The 19,079-nt window shown below is 36.9% G+C and overlaps 1 protein-coding gene across 1 annotated transcript in view; it reads left to right on the top strand.

Annotated features, from left to right (window-relative positions):
- The window catches only part of SYCP1 (synaptonemal complex protein 1), a 241,559-nt gene extending 223,356 nt beyond the window's left edge, over positions 1 to 18,203 (top strand). The window contains exons 28-31 of the mRNA XM_006895723.1: positions 9,898 to 10,134; positions 12,799 to 12,942; positions 17,887 to 17,973; positions 18,072 to 18,203. Of these exons, the coding sequence (XP_006895785.1) occupies positions 9,898 to 10,134; positions 12,799 to 12,942; positions 17,887 to 17,973; positions 18,072 to 18,203 (600 nt within the window). The remainder of the gene's footprint in view (positions 1 to 9,897; positions 10,135 to 12,798; positions 12,943 to 17,886; positions 17,974 to 18,071) is intronic.
- Positions 18,204 to 19,079: the final 876 nt, after the last annotated feature.

Genomic DNA, 19,079 nt, shown 5'->3' with positions numbered 1-19,079 from the left:
ACTCGACGGCACATAACAACAACAACAACATTATGAAAGAGAATATTTTAGTATTTTAAACTGATAAGAACAGATACCACGCTTGATCTTAGCCAAAAGGCCGAGAAGCGGTATTTTAGTACTTTAAAATGATGAGTTTTCTTTTACTCTATAAAGGAAATGTCCATTCCAAGACATTGCCACAAGGTGGTGATATTGTTCTAAGTTATTCTTAGGCCTTTCACAAGAAAAGTAGTTTGTTACATTTTTAAAGATGTGAACCTGTGTTTGTGGTGATTTCTGAAGAATGAAGAAAGCAAATGTAGGTAGGAAAAAGTATATATAAATGCAGCTCTGAAAAATTTGTATCAAATTTTTTACTTGGAAAAAGATTATGAAATGAAAGCTCATTATGAATGGTCAAAAAAAAATCTTAAAATCATTTCATTTGACTGTTTTATTTTAGACATGGATAAATTTCAGCCCAGCGGTATTTAGTTCAAAGAATGATCAAGGTAGACATATGTAGAAAAGAATAGAATACTTGGCTCCTAGTCTGGTGTTTTTATAGTACACATCTTGCTCAGTGTGCCTTCCTAATTTAAACTCACTGAAAACTAAACCTTAAGTATTGTGAGAGTATTGTCCCTTGTAATCTTTTGTTGTGTATGTGCTCCAGTCTTTCATGTGAGAGGTTGCCATGATTATTATCTTCAGAGAGATATGAATGAAGCTGGTGAATGAAGGAAGTGTTGAAATAGGAAGTTCACACAGGTTTCCACTAAGGTATCAGTTATGGTTATGTGCCATCAAGTTTTCTGTGCCTCATAGTGACCCTATGAATAGTAATTCTGAACCCTTATATATCTTATCTGGGCCATAAGGCAATGATGACTACCTTTTATTTATTTAGTTATATTAAATGGTTTTTCTTTTAGGTACTTCAATGTTGTTGTTATGTGCTGTTGAGTGGTTTGCAATTCATTGTGACCCTATGTACAACAGTTCTGAACCGTGCTCTATCCTGTGCCAACCTTATTGTCTCTGACATACCTCCCCCCATTACTCCAGTCACTGAATCAATCCATCTTATTGAGGGTCTTACTATCTTGTGGTGTTCCTCCATCCTCTCAAGCATGATATTCCTCTACATGGGCTAGTCACTCCTCTGACATGCCCAAAGGATGTCAAACAAAGCTTTAGAATCTTTGTCTCCAAGGAACAGCTTAGTTTCACCCTCTCTAGGACAAATCTGTTTGTTTTCCTAGCAGTCCATGGTATATTCAATACTCTTCTTCAGCACCACAGATCAAGGGCATCAATTCTCCCTCTATCATCCCTAGTCATTGTCCAGATTTCTGATGCAAAAGCAAGTAATTGCAAAAATTATGGCCTGGATCAGGTGTACCTTAATCTCCAGACTGACAGTCTCCAACTCTTTAGTACTCTGGAGAGATCCTGACAGCAGATTTTTCCAATGTAATTAGTCTGATATTTGTTTTTTTGGTTTGTTTGTTTGTTTTTTAATACTTGTTTATATACTTGAGCACTACAACAAGATAAAGGTAAATAATCCAATTGAAAAATGGGCAAAGGATATGAAGAGACTCTTCACTAAAGAAGACATTCAAATGGCCAACAATCGCATGAAGAAATGTTCAAAATCCCTAGCTCTAAGAGCGATGCAAATCAAAACAACTATGAGATACCATCTCACCCCAGACAGAATAGCAAAATTTAACAGAACAGCAAACAACAAGTGCTGGCAAGGTTGTGGAGAAACTGGAACTCTTAATTGTTGGTGGAAATATAAAATGGTGCAACCACTGTGGAAGGTGGTGTGGCACTTTCTCAAAAAGTTGCAAATAAAAGTACCATTTAACCCAGCAATTCCAATACTGGGTATATACACCAAAGAGACCATAACTTCCACCCAAGCAAATATATGCATACCCATGTTTAGAGCGGCTTTGTTCACAATAGCAAGGAGTTGGAAACAACCTAAGTGCCCATCAACAAACGAATGGATAGAGAAGCTGTGGTATATTCACACAATGGAATACTATGCTATATTGAAAAAGAAGGAACTCATGCAATATTATTAAAAATGGGTGACCCTGGAGGACATTATGCTGAGTGAAATATCTCAGTCACAAAGGGACAAATACTGCATGGTGCCTCTGTTGTAAAACAGGACTGACATTGGCATTGGGGGGAAGACTGAGAAAGATGGGATAAATAATGTATACTACATTGAAACAGATGAGGGAGAAAATTGTTTAAAAGGGATAAGTGATTAGGTATTTTTGTCATGATAGGAGTCTAGAAGGAAGGGTATATAGTGGAGTGGACTTGGGGGAGGGATTGTAAATAATGAAAGAAGTTTACTTGTCAAAGAGTGCGGGGGAGGGATGGGCAGGGAGAGAAGTGCAACAATGAATGACTGGGAATCCAAAGTCTGTAAATTTTCATTGAAATTAATAATAAAAAAATTAAAAAAATATTGGTTTATTTACAAAGTTCGAATACATTGTTTTTCCACATTAGATCTTTCCCATTTCCTTCTCCATCCCCACCCATCAAATTGTGCGACCCTATGATTAACCCACCTCCTCTACCAATATTCACCCCTCTGCTTCCACCCTCCTCCTCACCTTGGATCCTCATACTCAGTCTACAATAATGGTTTTATTCAGTATTTGTCCTTGTGGGACCGAGTTAGTTCACTCAGCGTAATGCTCTCCCTTCCCTCCCAAGTTAGGTAGTAATTTACAAAATCATTGCACTTGCATGCTACATAGTATTCTGTCATGTGAATGTACCATAATTTCTCAGTCTATTCGATTTTGATTGGAAATCTGTGCTGTTTCCATGTTCTTGAGATGGTAGATAATGCTGCCCTGAACATTGGTGTGTAAGTCTCTTATTTGTACCTCATTTTATCAGGGTATATTCCATGCAGTAGAATAGCTGGTTCATATGGAATTTCTAGGTTCAGCTTTTGGAAGAAGTGCCAAAAAGCCTTCCAGAGTGATTGTACCATTTTACAGTCCCACCAATAATGTATGTATAAGGGTTCCTATCTCACCACATCCCTCCAATATTTATTACTTGCTGTCCTATTAAACTTTGCCACTATTACTGAAATGAGATGATATCTCATTGTGGTTTTTATTTGCATCTCTCTTACTGCCAGTGATTTTGAATATTTCTTCATATGTCTGTTGGTCATCCAGATATCTTCCTCTGTGAAAATTCTTTTTCTTGTGAAAGTCCAGGAATATTCTGTAAACTTTCATTATGAGACTTTTGTCTGAGGTGGTATTGCTAAATGTTTCTTCCCAGTTGGTGGATTTTCTTTTCACTCTGTTGGAAAATGCTTTTGATGCACATAGGGATTTAATCTTTAGAAGGTCCCATTCATCAATTTTATCCTCTTCAGTTTGTGCTTTTCTGGCTGTGTTTTGCCATCTCTTTATACCATAGACTAGGCTATCTAAGCTTGATCTCAGTTTGTCTCTTATGAATTGTATGGTTTTGGGTTTTACTCCCAGTTATCTGATCCACCTTGAGTTGATTTTTTTTTTTGGTATGATATGAAATGTGGATCCAGTTTTCAGCTTTCTACAGCTAGCAGTCCAGTTTTGCAACCACTATTGGTAAAAGAAGTTGTCATTTTCCCATTTGGTAGGTTTTATTTCCTTATCAAATATCAGTTGACCATAGATAGCTGGGTCTATTTCTGACTTCTTAATTCTGTTCCACTGGTCTAGATGCTTGTCGTTGAACCAGTACCATGCTGTTTTGGTTACTATCACAGTGTAGTAAGTTTTGAGGTCAGGGAGTGCTATGCCTTCCACCTCATTTTTATTTCTCAGAAGTGTTTTGTTTATTTGAGGTCTCTTGCCTCTCCAAGTAAACTCGACAGTTTTCCTTCCAATCTCCTTGAAAAATAAATTTTATATCTGTATTGGGATTGTGCCGAACATGTGCCTTGCTTTTGGTAGGATTGTCATTTCCACAATATTGAGTTTTCCTAATATTTTGTTGTGCAGAAATGTTGTGTAGGCTTTTTTTTGTATAGGTCTTTTGTGCCTCTAGTTAGGTTCATACCCAAGTATCTCAATTTGTGGTTGGCTATTGTAAATAGTATTTCTTTCTTGGTTTCCTTCTCTGAGTTCCCTATCTTACTGTAGAGGAATCCTACTGATTTTTGGATATTGATCTTGAGTCCTCCCACTCTACTAAATTGGTCTATTAGCTCTAATAGTTTTTTTTGTTGAGTCTGTGGAATTTTCTGTGTATACTATCATGTCATGTGCATATAGTGATACTTTAACCATCTCTTTGCTGATTTGGATAGTTTTACTTCCCTCTCTTGTCATATTTTCCTAGCAAGCACTTCTAATACAATATTGAATAGAAGCGCGGTGACAGTGGGCATCCTTTTCTGGTCCCTCTTCACAAGGAAAATGCTTTTAGTCTTTCTGCATTGAGAGTGACATTGGCTCTTTTTTTTTTTTGCATATATACATTTCACACATTGAGGAAGTTCCTTTCTATTCTAATTTTGCTGAATATCTTTTCAGGAAGCTGTGTTGGATTTTGTCAAATGCCTTTTATGCATCAATTACTTAGATCATGTGGTCCTTGTTATTTGTTTCATTAATACGGTGAATGACATTGATTGTTTTTCCAATGTTGAACCATCCTTGCATACCTGTTATGACTTCCACTTGGTCATGGTGAATTACTTTTTTATTTGCTTTTGAATTATGTTGGTTAGGATATTGTGAAGAATTTTTGCATCTATATTCATGAAAGATATTAGTCTGTAGTTTTCTTACTTGGTAATATCTTTGCCTGATTTTTGTATTAGGGTTATGCTTGCTTCATAAAATGACTCTGTAGAGTTCCTTCTTTTTCTTTTTTGTGAAATAATTTAAGTAGACTTGGCGATAGATCATTTCTGAATTGTTATTGTTCTATGTGCCGTCAAGTCAAGTATGACTCATAGCAACCCCGTGAACAAAAGATCTGAATGCAGTCCTGTCCTGCGCCATCCTCACACTTCCTGACACACAAGAGCTTATTGTAGCAGTCACCATGTCAATCTATCTGGTTGAGGGTCTTCTTTTCCATCACCAACCCTCCACCCTTCCCAACATCGTGTCTCTCTCTAAGGAACAACACCTACTAGCAATACTTCCGAAGAACATGAGGTGAAGCCTCATCGTTCTTGCCTCCAAAGAGTACTCTAGTGGTATGATTTCCAAGACTTAACTGTTCGTTCTCTTGGTCATCCATGGGATTTTCAGTGCTCTTCTCCAACACCAAAGGTCAAAGGTGTTAATTATTTTTCTGTCATCCTTATTCATTATCCATATCTTGGTGCATAGTGAGTAATTGAAAATATTATGGCCTGAATCAGATGTATCTTAGTCCTTAAACTAACATCACTACTCCTCAATAACTTGGAAGGGTCCCTAACCTCATATTTTCCCAGTACAATGCATCTCCATATTTTCTGACTTCTCATACCAAGGGTGTTAATTTTGGATCCAAGCATGATGAAGATGTTGACAGTTTCAGTTTCCTCTCCATCCATCATGACAGTGGTAAGAATCTTTGTTTTCTTGATATTGAGACACAATCCATACCAAAGGCTGTATTCCTTGAACTTCTACAACAAGTACTTCACATCCTCCTCACTTTCAGCAAGTGAAGTTGTGTCATCTGCATAACGCAGGTTGTTGATGAGTCTCCCTCCAATCTTGATGCCACATTTTTCCTCATAGATTTCAGCTTCTTAAATATTTTGCTCAGCATATAGAGTGCACAGGCGTGGAGATAGAATATAATCCTGATGCACTCCCTTCCCAATTCCAAACTAGTGCTCCCCTGCTCTGTTCACACAACAGGCTCCTAATCCAGGTCTAGGTTCCTCATGAACACAATCAAGTACTCTGGGATTCCCATTCTTCTTAATGCCAGCCACAACTTGTCATGATCCACAAAGTCAAATGCCTTTGAATAGTCAATAAAGTACAAGTAGACATTCTTCTGGTATTCCTTACTTTCAGCCAAGATCCATCTGATATCAGCAATGATATCCCTTGGTGCTATGGCCTCTTCTAAATTTTGTTTGAACTTCTGGCAGTTCCCTATCAATATACTTTTCAGGCTGCTATTGAATGATCTTTAACTGTATTTTGTTTATATCAATGATATTGTTCCATACTTTCCACATTCCGTTAGATCACTCTTCTCTGGGAATGGGAACAAATATGGACTTCTTCCATTCAGTTTGCCAGATAACCATACTCCAAATTTCCTGGCATAGATTGTTGAATGTATCCAAGGCTGCATCTGTTAACTGAAACAAGTCAGTTGGTATCCCGTCGATTCCTGGGGCCTAATTTTTTTGCCAGTGCCTTCAGTGCAGCACCCACTTCCTCTTTTATTACCATTGACTCCTGTTCATATGGTACTTTCTGAATTTTTTCAGTATCAATCAATTCTTTCTGATACAGTGACTCTGTGTTATCCCTCCATCTTCTTTTGATGCTTTTTGGCTCATTCTTGGATGTTTGGTAGGATTCGGCTGTGAAGCCATCTAATCGAGGACTTATGGGAAGTCTTTTTATGACCTGTTAAATTTCTTCTTTTGTGATGGGACTGTTCAAGTGTTCTTATCTGTCCTTGTCAATCTTGGTTAGGCATGAGTTTCAAGGAATTTGTCCATTTTCTCTACCTATTTTAATTTATTGTATTCTGATATTACTGATTTAATTTCATCTGGTTCTGTTTTGATGTCACCTCTGTCATTTCTTAATCGAGTTATCTGCGTATTCCCTTTCTTTTCTTTTATTAGATTTGCTGGCAGTTTATCAATTTTACTGACCCTTTCAAAAAACCAGCTCCTGGTCTTACTGAAGCGTTCATTTCTTATTCTGTTTTCTATCTCATTGATTTCAGCTCTTATCCTTATAGTTTCTTTTCTTCTAGAAGCTGTAGGATTCAGTTGTTGTTCTTTTTCTTTTTGATGAAGGTGTTGAGTTAGAGCATTGATTTTTCTTCTTTCTTCCTTTTTTATATGTGTGCCTGTTGCTTTGAACTGGATCCTAATGACTGTTTTACCTGTGTATCCAAGAGGTTTTGATATGTTGTCTTTTCATTTACATTTGTTTAAAGGAACTTTAAAATTTTATTTTTTATTTCTTTTAAAAACCCGAGTTCTAGCAGAGAGTTATTCTGTTTCTACACGGTAGTTTTGTAAGCTTTAAACTTCTATAGTTAATTTTTAGTTTTATGGAACTGTGGTCTGAGAAGTTACTTTTGTATTATTTTAATGTTTTTTAATTTGTTGAGCCTTGCTTTGAGTCCTAATACGTGATGGATTCTGGATAATGTACCATGTGCACTTAAGAAGAAAGTGAATTGAGTTTTAGTTGGGAGCAGCGTCTGTTTGTTGAATTGTCAGTTGGCATGCTATCAGTTCCTTGGACTTTGTATTTTGCCAATTCCTTCAGAGCAGTTTGAACTTCCTCCTTCATTACTGTTGGTTCTTGATCATATGTTGTTGCATGAAATTCTTCTGTTTCACACAACTCTTTTTGGTACAGTGACTCTGTATACTCCTTCTGTTTTCTTTTTTATATGCCTCCTGAATAATTTAATATTCTTTCCAGAGCATCCTTATGTTTTGCAACTTGAGGCATCAGTTTGTTCTTCAGTTCTTTCAGCTCAAGAAATACCGAGTGAGTTTGGCTCTTCTGATTTTCTGACTCCAGCTCTTTGCACATTTCTTTATAATACTTTGTCTTCCTGTGCTGCCCTTTGAAATCTTCTGTTCAGCTCCTTAAGTTCTTGATTTCTTTGCTTTGGCTTCTTGATGCTCTAGTCCAGTATTCGGAGTCTCTCCTGACATCCATTTAGTTCTTTTCTTCCTCCTTTGTCTTTGAAATGACCTTTGGCATTCTTCATGGATGATATTCTTGATATCTTCCCACAGCGCATTTGGTCTTTGCTCATTAGTATTAAAGGCCTTAACCTGTTCCAAAGATGGTTTTGAAATTCAAGTGGGATAGACTCAAGGTTAAATATTCGTTCCTGTGGATTTAACGGATTTTTTTTTAGCCTCAGCTTGAACTTGTATATGAGTAGTTGGTAGTCTGTTTCACAATCATCACCTGGCCTAGTTTTTACAGCTGATATTGAGCTTTTCCAAAGATTCTTTCCACAGATGTAGTCAATTTGATTCCTATGCACTTATTTTTCATTTTGTAACTATAATTACAATTAAATAATGCCATTATTCACAATGTCCTATTGAACTTTTGCTGTACTCTTCTTTTCCCTTTATCAACCTATCCATTCACTAATCTCTGCTCCTTCTCTGTTCCTCTTGTCCCTGCCTGTCAAACCTCCTTTATTGTTTCCATCTGTGAGTAAACCTTCATTTACTCTCTTCCCCCCCTTCTTCCCTATTTGATCAGTTCTGCATATTATATTGTACATGGCTAATTTAGTTTAAAAGGCTGTCTGATCCTCCACTCATTTCAGGTTGATCTTCCCTTTCCTTAATTTATTACATTATTCATTGTCTCTCCATTTTAATCCTGTTCTACATACCCTGCCCCCAAACACTCTATTTTTGTAATAGTAGTCTTACCCAGTATTTGCACTTTGTACCTGGGTTATTTCACTCAGCATAGTGTCCTGCAGACTCATCTGTGTTGTGTAGAGTTGTACAAGTTCTTTATTGTTTTCCACTGCTGCATAGTAGTCCATTTTGTGAATGTGCTATAGCTTCAGGTAATCAATAAACACATGAAGAAATGCCCAAGATTACTAGCAATTAGAGATCAAATTCATAAGAATGAAATATCTAACCCTAATGGCGGTAACAGGACAACAAACAATAAATATTGGTGAAGATGCAGAGAAATTGAACTGTCATGTGTTACTGGTGGGAATGAAAAATGGTACAACTACTATACAAGGCAACCTGATGTTTCCTCAAAAAGTTGAAAATTGAAATACTATTTGATGCAGCTATTTCATTACTGGGAATATACTCTAATTAAATGAGAGCTGTGACATGAACAGTTGTATGTATAATGTTTGTTGCAGCATTATTCACAATAACAAGGAGATGGAAGCAACACAAGTGCCCATCAACAAATTAATGAGTAGAGAAACGATTATGACCTTTTACTAGATTAGGTCATGTGCTAAAGAAAGCTGTGCATAAAAGTAGAGAGAAAGTGATCTTATCAGATAGAGTTGAAATAGCATCTCAGTGTTCAGAGTAAATTTGCAATTTACTTTCAGAATTAATGCAAATATCTCTTCATTCTTTATAGTCGCATTTATCCCTATTTAAAAAAACTTACTGATAAGAAAAATGCTGATTTTTTTTTTTTAGAGTCAGAGTATATTTATGGGCAGGGCTGGATTGAAAAATGCTGATATTTTATAGTTTACTGAGAGAAAGTATGAATGATTGAAAGGGGATGAATTAAAATGAAAATATTCTCTGACTTCTAGGTTATTAGTAACTCAAGAGTTTTTACACCACTATTCAGCCTTTTACTGGAAAAAATGGAGATTTTTTTTTTCTTTAGAAGATCCTTGAATTTAAGGTATATGAGAAATTTAGATAACTCATTTGTTTTCACAACAACTCTGTGAAGACAAGAGTAGATTAAACATTTTCATCTTACATCTTTATGGAAAAGTGGATGACAGATGATAAGTGTAATTTATTCATTCTAATATAATTATTAGTATATTTTTAGATAAATTCTGTTTACCTAAGTGTTCTACTGGTTGATGTTACTTACTTAATGAAATAAATACTTAGAATAATAGTTAGAGACTATTTTGTATTTTTATTTTTTTTAATCAATGAAGAGAACACAGACATCTTTGGTGGAAACAACTGAAACTAGTTCTCAGAAACTGTATTCTAAAGCAACTCCTTTACAAAATATATCTAAAACTTTTACATCAACTGATAGTGGCAAATCTAAAGAGAAAAGAGATTCTTTATGGACATCTACTGCATCAGCTGATCGTGACAAATCAAAAGCGAAAAGAGATTATTTATGGACATCTACAAAAAGTGTTTTATCTACACCATTTCCAAAGGTTTGTTATTAACATTTTTGTGATGATAGTGCCTTTAATTTTTTTTTGTTGAAATAAAAAGTTTTTCAATCAGTTTTAAAAAGCCAATTAAGTTCCTGTTGCTTCAAAACTCCTAGTTTCTAAAAAAAAAAACCAACCCAAAACACAAACTCCTAGTTTCTATTCCTTAATATACTTAATGCACTCACACACAGAGTAATTTCTTCAAAGTTTCTATAGTAGTGTTAGATGATATGTCTTTTTAAAAACAACAACAACAAAATCCCCAAACAAACCAGCAACATGTGTCTACAGTCTTGGTGTGGCAGATAAAATCATTAATGCATAGATTTCTTATAGGAGAAATCTTATTCTGATTTGACTTTTTCCATTATTATCTCACTTCTCCTTTCTATTTATCCCACCTCATCTTGTTTCTGGAACTTTTTTAATTAGTATTCAGCATTCTTTTAGTAGGTGCTGCTAGTAAGGTGGATTAGTTTTAACTGTCTTCTATATTTCTTTTTAATCCAAAATTCACAATAGTGCCATGCTATTAGCAATATAAGATAATTTACTTCTGTTCCCTCCCTGCCATCCTTTTCTCTTTAAATTCATAGTCAACCTGGGATAGAGATGCCAGTCTCCCTTTTGTGAAGGCAACCCTAGTCTCTGTAAGAATGTTCTTGGTGTTCCCTCCTCACTTGGGAGTTGTAGGTAAAAGTATCTCAGTAGTTTTCCATGTCACTGACCTAGTATTTAATGCCTTCCTCTTTGTGTCTTCTTTAACTGTGAAAGAGAAAAAGGGTATTTGGTGATTATATAGATTTAATAATCCTTAAAGGAAAATCTAGTCTTAACTGTAGGCTACCGTCTTTAGAATATAAGTTATTAGCTCTTACTTCCCAGCTTTGTGGTTGATTGACAATCACAGAACAAACAGAAGAGTCCTATTCATAACTTCTAGTTTTCCAAGTATTCTGTCCTTTTCCAAGAATTGGTCCCTGACAATATGCCTAAAGTATATTAAACAAAATTTTACCACCTGACCTCCAAGGAACAACACCTTGATTGTACTTCCTCCAAAAAAGAAAAGAGTTTTTTGTTCTTTTGGTCACCCATGATCTATTCAATACTCTTCTCTAACACCACAACTAAAAGGCATTGATTCTTTTTCTGTAATCCTTATTCATTGTCCAACTTTCAGATACATAGGAAATGATTGAAAAGACAATGGCTTGATTCAGGTGCAACTTAGTCTTAAAACTCACGTTGTTGTTCCTTAATAGTAACTTGCTGTGCATCTGAGAGAGCTGGGCAATAACTATGGATGACAGAAGAAGAATTGATACCTTTGAATTGTGGTATTGGAAAGAGTGGTGCATATCCTCCAGGCTGAGAAAAGAACAGATATGTCTTGGAGAAGGTGCAACCAGAGTGATACTTGGAGGCAGAGATGATGAAACTTCATTTCACAAACTTTGGACATGTGTCTAGGAGAGGATATTCCTTGGATAGGGACCTTATACTTGGGAAGGCGGAGGAATGGCCAAGGAGGACAAGACTCTCAAGTAAATGGATTATTATAGTGACTGCAGCAATGGGCATGAGTGTGTTGGAGATTGTGTGGATGGCATAGGATAGGACAGGGTTCAGATCTGTTGTTCATAGGGTCACTATGAGTTGTACTCAACCCTATGGTACCTAACAATAACAGTCTTCCTTCTTTGTTTCTGACTTTTCTATTCCAACCACTAATTATTATTAAAGCGTCTTGATTTCATGTTTGATCTGCAGTTTGAGACTGCAGAAGTTGTTAGAAATGCTCAAGTCCTTCATCTTTGGCTTTAGTAGCTGGTACATATATTTAATTATTAAGCATATTAGCAGGTCTTCCCTATATTCCTATTGATATTATCCTATTACTGACTGCATTGTACTTCAGGAAAGATTTTGAAGTGGGATTTTTTAAATTATGAATGTTATAAGATTTATTTTCAGAATCTCATTCACAGCATAGTAGACAATGTTGTTGTCTGACTCAGAATGGCAGTGCCAGTCCATTTTGGTTCACTAATGCCTAACATGGCTATTTTTTGCATTCTATTTAATGTTGCAACGTCCAGTTTTCCTAGAATCCTACTTTGTGCCATCTGTGTTTTAGTTATTAATTTTGCAGCTGCTTATCCTCATCTTAAGTCTTGCCATATCTGTAGATGAAAGTCTTTTATTGACTGAAAGTGTTACTTCTGCCACACCATTAAGGCAGACTCTGCTTTGAGAAGGCATCTTTTTATTAAAAGTATTTTGATAGTATTTTCCAATCTGAGGGGCTCATCAGGTAATACTTTACTGCTACTCATATGATTAGAAAAATTAAAATCCCTCTTACGATTTTTGTGTAGTAATAGTATAGGATCTTTCTCTTTTTCTGCCATTACTTTCTTCATTAAGTTGCAGGGGAAAATGGAGTTTAACATTGTAAATTTCCTTTTTTTTTGTAAGGCCCTAAAATTTCTAATATAAAAAAAATTTGAAATAAAATCTTAGCCAAAAATTCTGTCATGTGCATGTAATGGAGATTTTGTGATTGCTAAATGAAACTTAATTTAGTACCCTTAAAATGGTTAAGTCCTTTTACAAAACATACTTTATTTGATGTAATGCATTGTTTCTTTTTAATAGGCCTATACTGTGAAGACACCACCAAATGCAAAAATGCAACCAAAGGAAAAACAGAATTTATCCATTGAAGACAATAATAAGAAGAGGAAAATGGTCTTTGAATTTGATGTTAATTCAGATAGTTCAGAAACAGTTGATATCTTGGTAAAAATACTGCAAATAACTGACAGTTATTTGTCTACTTTCTTTCTTGATTTGTATGTAGAGGGTATGGGCATGATACTCTCACTGAAGTACACTAGAAGTTTATCCTAACAGAGCCATATCTCTTTATAGCATTATGAGGATATTATTGTTCTTGTTGTTGTGTACCATAGAGTTAGAACTGAGCAATAGCTGACCCTCCAGTGGATTTTCACAGGCAGTAAATTAGGTGGGAGAAGATTCCCACCTTTCTCCCATGGAGCAGCTAGTGGATCTAAACTACATACCTTTGAATTGGTGGCATAAGTTCTTACCACTAAGACACCAGAGTTCAAATAATTTGTCCTCAGATTTTAGAAAATTGTATTTTAAAATACTGGATATGTTTTTGTTATGTGCTGTTGAATCGACTACAACTCATAGCAACCCTATGCATGATAACTCTGAACTCTGCTCTATCTTGAACCAATCTCACTGTCTCTGATACACCTACTCTTATTACCCTAATTATTGTGTCAATCTACCTCATTGAGGTTTTCCTCTCTTGTACTGTCCCTTGACCCTTCCAAGTATGATATTGTTCTCCAAGGATTGTTCCCTCTTGTAGCCAGGAGGACATGTAACCGTGCCCAAAGTATGTGAGATGGAATCTCAAAATCCTTGCCTCTGAAGAGCAGCTTGGTTTCACCCTCTCCAAGACAGACTTGTTAGCTCTCTTGGCAGTCAGTGGTATGTTCAGTACTCTTCTCCAGCACCACAACTCAGAGGCATCAGTTATTTTGTCATCAGTAGTCATTGTCCAGATCTCTGATGCATAGCATGCATCATGGCCTGGTTCAGGTCGCTAGATTGACATCTTTGCTCTCCAGCACTCTGGAGAAGACCTTGACAGTAGATTTTTTCCCAGTGAAATTTGTCTTTTGATTTCCTGACTACTGGTGCCAAGAGTTTTGATTGTGGAACCGAGCAAACGGAAATTGTTAACAGTCTCAATCTCTTCTCCATCTATCATGATGCTGCCAGTTGGCCTAGTTATGAGAATCTTTGTTTTGACTTTGAGTTTCAATCCATGTTGCAAACTACAGTCCTTGATCCTCTGCAGCAGATACTTCAGGCCTTCCTCAGTTTCAGCAAGTAAGATTGTGTCATCTGTATACTTAGATTGTTTATCAATCTTCTACAATCTTCTACAATCCTGATGCCACATTCCTCCTCATAAAGTCCAGCCTTTTGAATGATCTGTTCTGCATACAGATTGAAAAGATATGGGACAGGACACATGCTGATGCACTCCTTTTCTGATTTTGAACCATGCAGTGTTTCTCTGCTCTATTCTGACAATTGCCTCCTGGTCCAAGTATAGGTTTCACATGAGCACAACCATGTTCTAGGATCACCTTTTTTGGAAAGGGAATACATGTAGATCTCTTCCAGTCAGTTGGCCAGGTGATTGTCCTCCAGATTTCTTGGCACAGACTACTGAGCACTTCTAGGACTGCACCTATTTGTTGAAATATGTTAACTGGTATTCCAACAGTTCCTGGGGCCTTGTTTTTTGCCAGTTCCTCCAGAGTAGCTTGGACTTTCTTCTTAATTACCATTGCCTCTTGAACATAAGTTGTTTCATGAAGTACTTCTGTGTTTTGTGGTGCTGTGACTCTGTGTACTCCTGTTTTCTTCTGATGCTTCTTGGATCATTTAATATTCTGCCTATCACATCTTTAAGTATTCTAACTCAAGGCTTGAATTTGTTCTTCAGTTCCTTTGTCTTAAGAAATGCTGAGCGAGTTTGACCTTTTTGATTTCCCAACTTCAGCTCTTTGTACATTTCCTTATAATACCAATATGATAGTTCAAGCCTTCAGTTACTTCTGTGATGCTGGTCTCTCTTGCCGTCACTGTTCTACTCTGTCCTGAGGCTGCTGCTAGCACTGCTTGACTCTCTCATGCTGATGCTCCCCATCACATCTCTGGTCTCTTCTTGAGTGGCCCACCCTCCTTCACTCGTGCAGCAGCTGTCTGTAGTACCAGCATGGATACCTCACATCACTGGTGCCTTGCATATATCATGGTAGATGCATCGTATGAGTACTCATTGTCTCATTTTCTTGTTATAAAGACAATCTTATTTTCTTTTTTCTTTTTCTAAGGTGCTCTGGTAGCCAAGTGGTAAGGAGTAGCACTGTCATCCCAGTGGCATATGGTTCAAATTCACCAGCTGCTCCACAAGAGAAAGATAGGCAGTCTTCTATATAATTTACTGCCTCTGAAAATCCACTGGAGTGTCAATTATAAGTCCGTTCTCACTTGATGTCACATAACAACAGCTAAATGCCAACTATATGATTCCGAGCCTCTTTTTGGGGGTACATTATATACTTCTCTGGCCCTCAGGTGATTGGAAAGTTTTCTGGAGGTGACCAGGACCTTTTACTCTTATTGCAGAGATGCACTTGGCACAGATCTTCAACTGAGCTACAAGTAGAGTGGAAACTCCTTGATCATGTAGGGTTTTGGCCTCCACCACCCATGGAAAGCCTTTTCCCTCCTTTCCTAATGTCATAACTATTTTTTTCATTGTTTATTAGCAACTGTGAGGTGCTAGGGAAAGTGATGCTGCAGAGGTCAGACACTTCTCTCTGCTTTCAGGCTTCTCTCTGGCTAAATCTGCTATGGCACCAGCTGTGCAAAACCAGGCAGGAAGCCCAGCCATAAACCTCAGCATCCCTTCTCTAGTCAGCACCCAGCTGCTCCACACAGCCCTTTCTCTCCTATTTCCATACACTCAGGACCAGGTCAGTGGGTACTGTTCTCTTCTGATGGCCTAGTGGCAAAAGGTTGTGCTGCAATCCCAAAGACACGTGGTTTGAATCCACCAGCTGCTCTTCAGAAGAAGGATGGACAATCTCCTCCCATGTGACTCACTGCCTCTAAAAACCCACCGGAGAGTCAGCTATGGATCGGTTCCGACTCAATGATACACAACACAACAACAACAACAACATTCTTTTATATAATTTAATAGTAGTTGATATCTGATCATTTGGCTCAGAAATTTATCATCTCTGTTATTCTTTATAAAAAGTTATTGTTTTAAGGATGACATTTTTAGGATGTTATTTCCACTAACACTAATCACTAATTAATCCTTACCATGAGTGTATTCACACACACAAGAATTTTATAAAGTCATGACGAATTATTAATAATAATTTAACCTGTTTGTGTTATGTGCTGTGGAGTTAGAAATGACTCATAGCTGACTCTTGGTATATATCCTTATATCCTCTTTATACTCCTTGTATCCTTGTATCTTATATCCTTTCCCAAGGATATAATAATAAAGACTCTGTGTTATCGACCATTGAGTAAGAACCAACTCAAAACTGAACCTCTAATAGGTTTTCAGAGGCAATTGATCACACAAGAGGGGATAGTTCTTTCTCCTGTGGAGCGTCTCCCATGGAGTAGCTGGTAGATTCAAACTGCGTGTCTTTGAGATTGCAGCACAATTTCTTACCTCTAGGCCACCAGGACTCCCTAGTTTTATCAATTTAAAACTAGATAAACCTCAACATTCTAAAATAGAACAATGCACTAAAAATTCTTGCTTAAGAAATTGCAGGTAAAAAATTTATTCACTCTTTGAAATCTCCTTCCAGACTCTTCTGTAACTTTGGAATCCTCTATTCTTACTTTTTCTAGAATAATGAATAGTTTATGTCCTGAAACTTTAATTTAGGTAGCTGTAGAGCCTTTATGGAGCTCTGGTGTCCTAGTGATAAGAAGCTGTGCTGCAGTTCTGAAGGCACGCTGTTCAAGGCCACATAGGAAAAGGATGGGCCATCTTCTCCTGTGCGATTAACTGCCTCTGAAAACCTAAAGGAGGATCAACTATGGGTCGGTTCCCATTCTATGGCACATGCAACAACAGAGCCTCTATTCTTATATCCTTGCTAATGTTAATAACAGTTGTTGTTGTTATGTGCCATTGAGTTGCCTGCAACTCATAGTGACCCTGTGTACAACAGCCCTAAATCCTGCTCTATTCTATTGTGCCAATCTCACTGTCTCCAACACACCTACCCCTATTACCCCAGTCACTGAATCTATCCATCTCATAGAAGGTCTTCCTCTCCTGTACTATCCCTCCACCCTCCCATGCATGATGTCCTTCTCCAAGGATTTGTCCCTCCTTGCAGTATGTCCAAAGTATGTCAGTCAAAGCTCTAGAATCCTTGCCTCCAAGGAGCAGCCTGGTTTAACCCTCTCTAGGATGAACCTGTTTGTTTTCTTAGCATTCGATGGTAATATTCAATACTCTTCTCCAGCACCACAGCTCAAAGGCGTCAATTCTCCTTCTATCCTCCCTAGTCATTGTCTAACTCTCTGATTGCAAAAACCATGGCCTGTATCAGGCGGACCTTAGTCTCCAGAGAGACACCATTGCTCTTGCACCTGATCCAGGCCATGGTCTTCCCAGTTACTTCCTATGCACCAGAGAGCTGGACAGTGATTAAGGATGATATAAGAAGAATCCATGCCTTTATGTTGTGGTGCTGGAGAAGAGTATTGAAAATACCATGGACATCCAGGAGAACAAGTAAGTCTTTTGGAGAAGGTAAAACCAAGTTTCTCCTTGGAGACCAAGATTTTTAAGCTCTGTCTCACATACTTTGAGCATATGACCAGGAGGGACTGGTCCTTGGAGGACATCATGCTTGGAAGGGTGGAGGGACAGTGCAGGGGAGGAAGACCCCAGATAAGATGGTTTGATACAGTAACTGGGGTAATGAGCATAGATATGTCAGCGACAGTGAGATTGGCTCAGGGTAGAGTAAGGTTTAGAGCTCTTGTGCACAGGGTCACTATGAGTTGTAATTGATTTGATAGCACATAACATCATTGATACCTAAATGAAATTATTTTCTTTTTTTCTTCAAGAGCATGGTTACAGAGGAAGAAAATGTAAAAAAGCAGTACAAACATAATTGTCCTGTTTCCCAGCTTCGTGTTACAACACCAAAACAGGTATCTTTTCAAGTTCATTTCACAAAGAAAAATTTTAAAGCAACACTTTATTTTTAAAAGTTGAACATGTTGAGATTTTATTTTATTTTTGTATTCAGACATATTCAACTCTAAGAACTCCTGGGTCTACAGTGAAGTTTGGAGCTATGCAAAAAATTCAAGATGACCGTTGGGCTGCAGTTATGGATAGAAAAAAGAAAGTAAAAGAAGCAAAAAACCTGTTTGTTTAATTTCTGCAGTAAGTGTGATTAGGGAACCTAATAAAATAAAATTTGTGGGTTTTTAAAAAAAATATTGTATAAAGCACCAACCATTTCTGGGAAATTGATCTTTTTTAATGTTTATAGTAATAATTTATGTTTTTCTATTTATATTTTGGCTTAAGTGTGGAAAAATGATAACTCACTTGAAAAATTGTAATTTTATTCACATAACTAGATTATTATAGTTTTGTTGTCACCTTTTCTATAGTCTTGAAAGTAATTTTTCCTAAACTTTCAAATTTGCAGTTAGTCTTTGAATGCCAAGAATAAATCATTGAGATTTACTTTTTAAGCTTTACTATTAAACTGTTTTGAGTGGAAATAAATATGTCATACTAATTATTTGCTACCATTCTTAAGTTAGTTTACTTTGGTGGCTTGTGTGTTGATATAATTTTGTAAGCTATGCCATCCATATTTCAAATAATAGTAAGGTTACCATGGTAGATGGGTTACACATGGTAGACAAGTTTCAGCAGAGCTTCCAGACTAGGATAGACCCAGAAGCAGGGCTGGACATGCACTTCTGAAGTAATTTACTCTGAAAATACCCCATGAATAGCAGCAGAACATTGTCCTAACAGTGCTAGAAGATGGAGCCTCTCGGCTTGGAAGTACAGTGGATATTGTGAGGCTACCACAAAGTCAGGGAAGATTTCAGTCTCTTGTATATAGGATTGGTTGCAATGATTCAGAATCATCTTAGCAACAACATTGACTATTTAAAATAAACAGCTAATCTGTATCATTTTAAGACTATTATCATTTTTAAAAATCCTAAGAGTATTTTAATGACAGTTAACACTTTTGAAGCAGCTTTGATTATTCTCTTTTAGTTATGAA

This window comes from Elephantulus edwardii, unplaced genomic scaffold (genome assembly GCF_000299155.1).
Source record: "Elephantulus edwardii isolate Elephantulus edwardi_28Jun2011 unplaced genomic scaffold, EleEdw1.0 scaffold00174, whole genome shotgun sequence".
Taxonomy (NCBI): Eukaryota; Metazoa; Chordata; class Mammalia; order Macroscelidea; family Macroscelididae; genus Elephantulus; species Elephantulus edwardii.
Note: the sequence above shows the minus strand (reverse complement) of the source record. Positions and strands in the feature narration are given on the sequence as shown.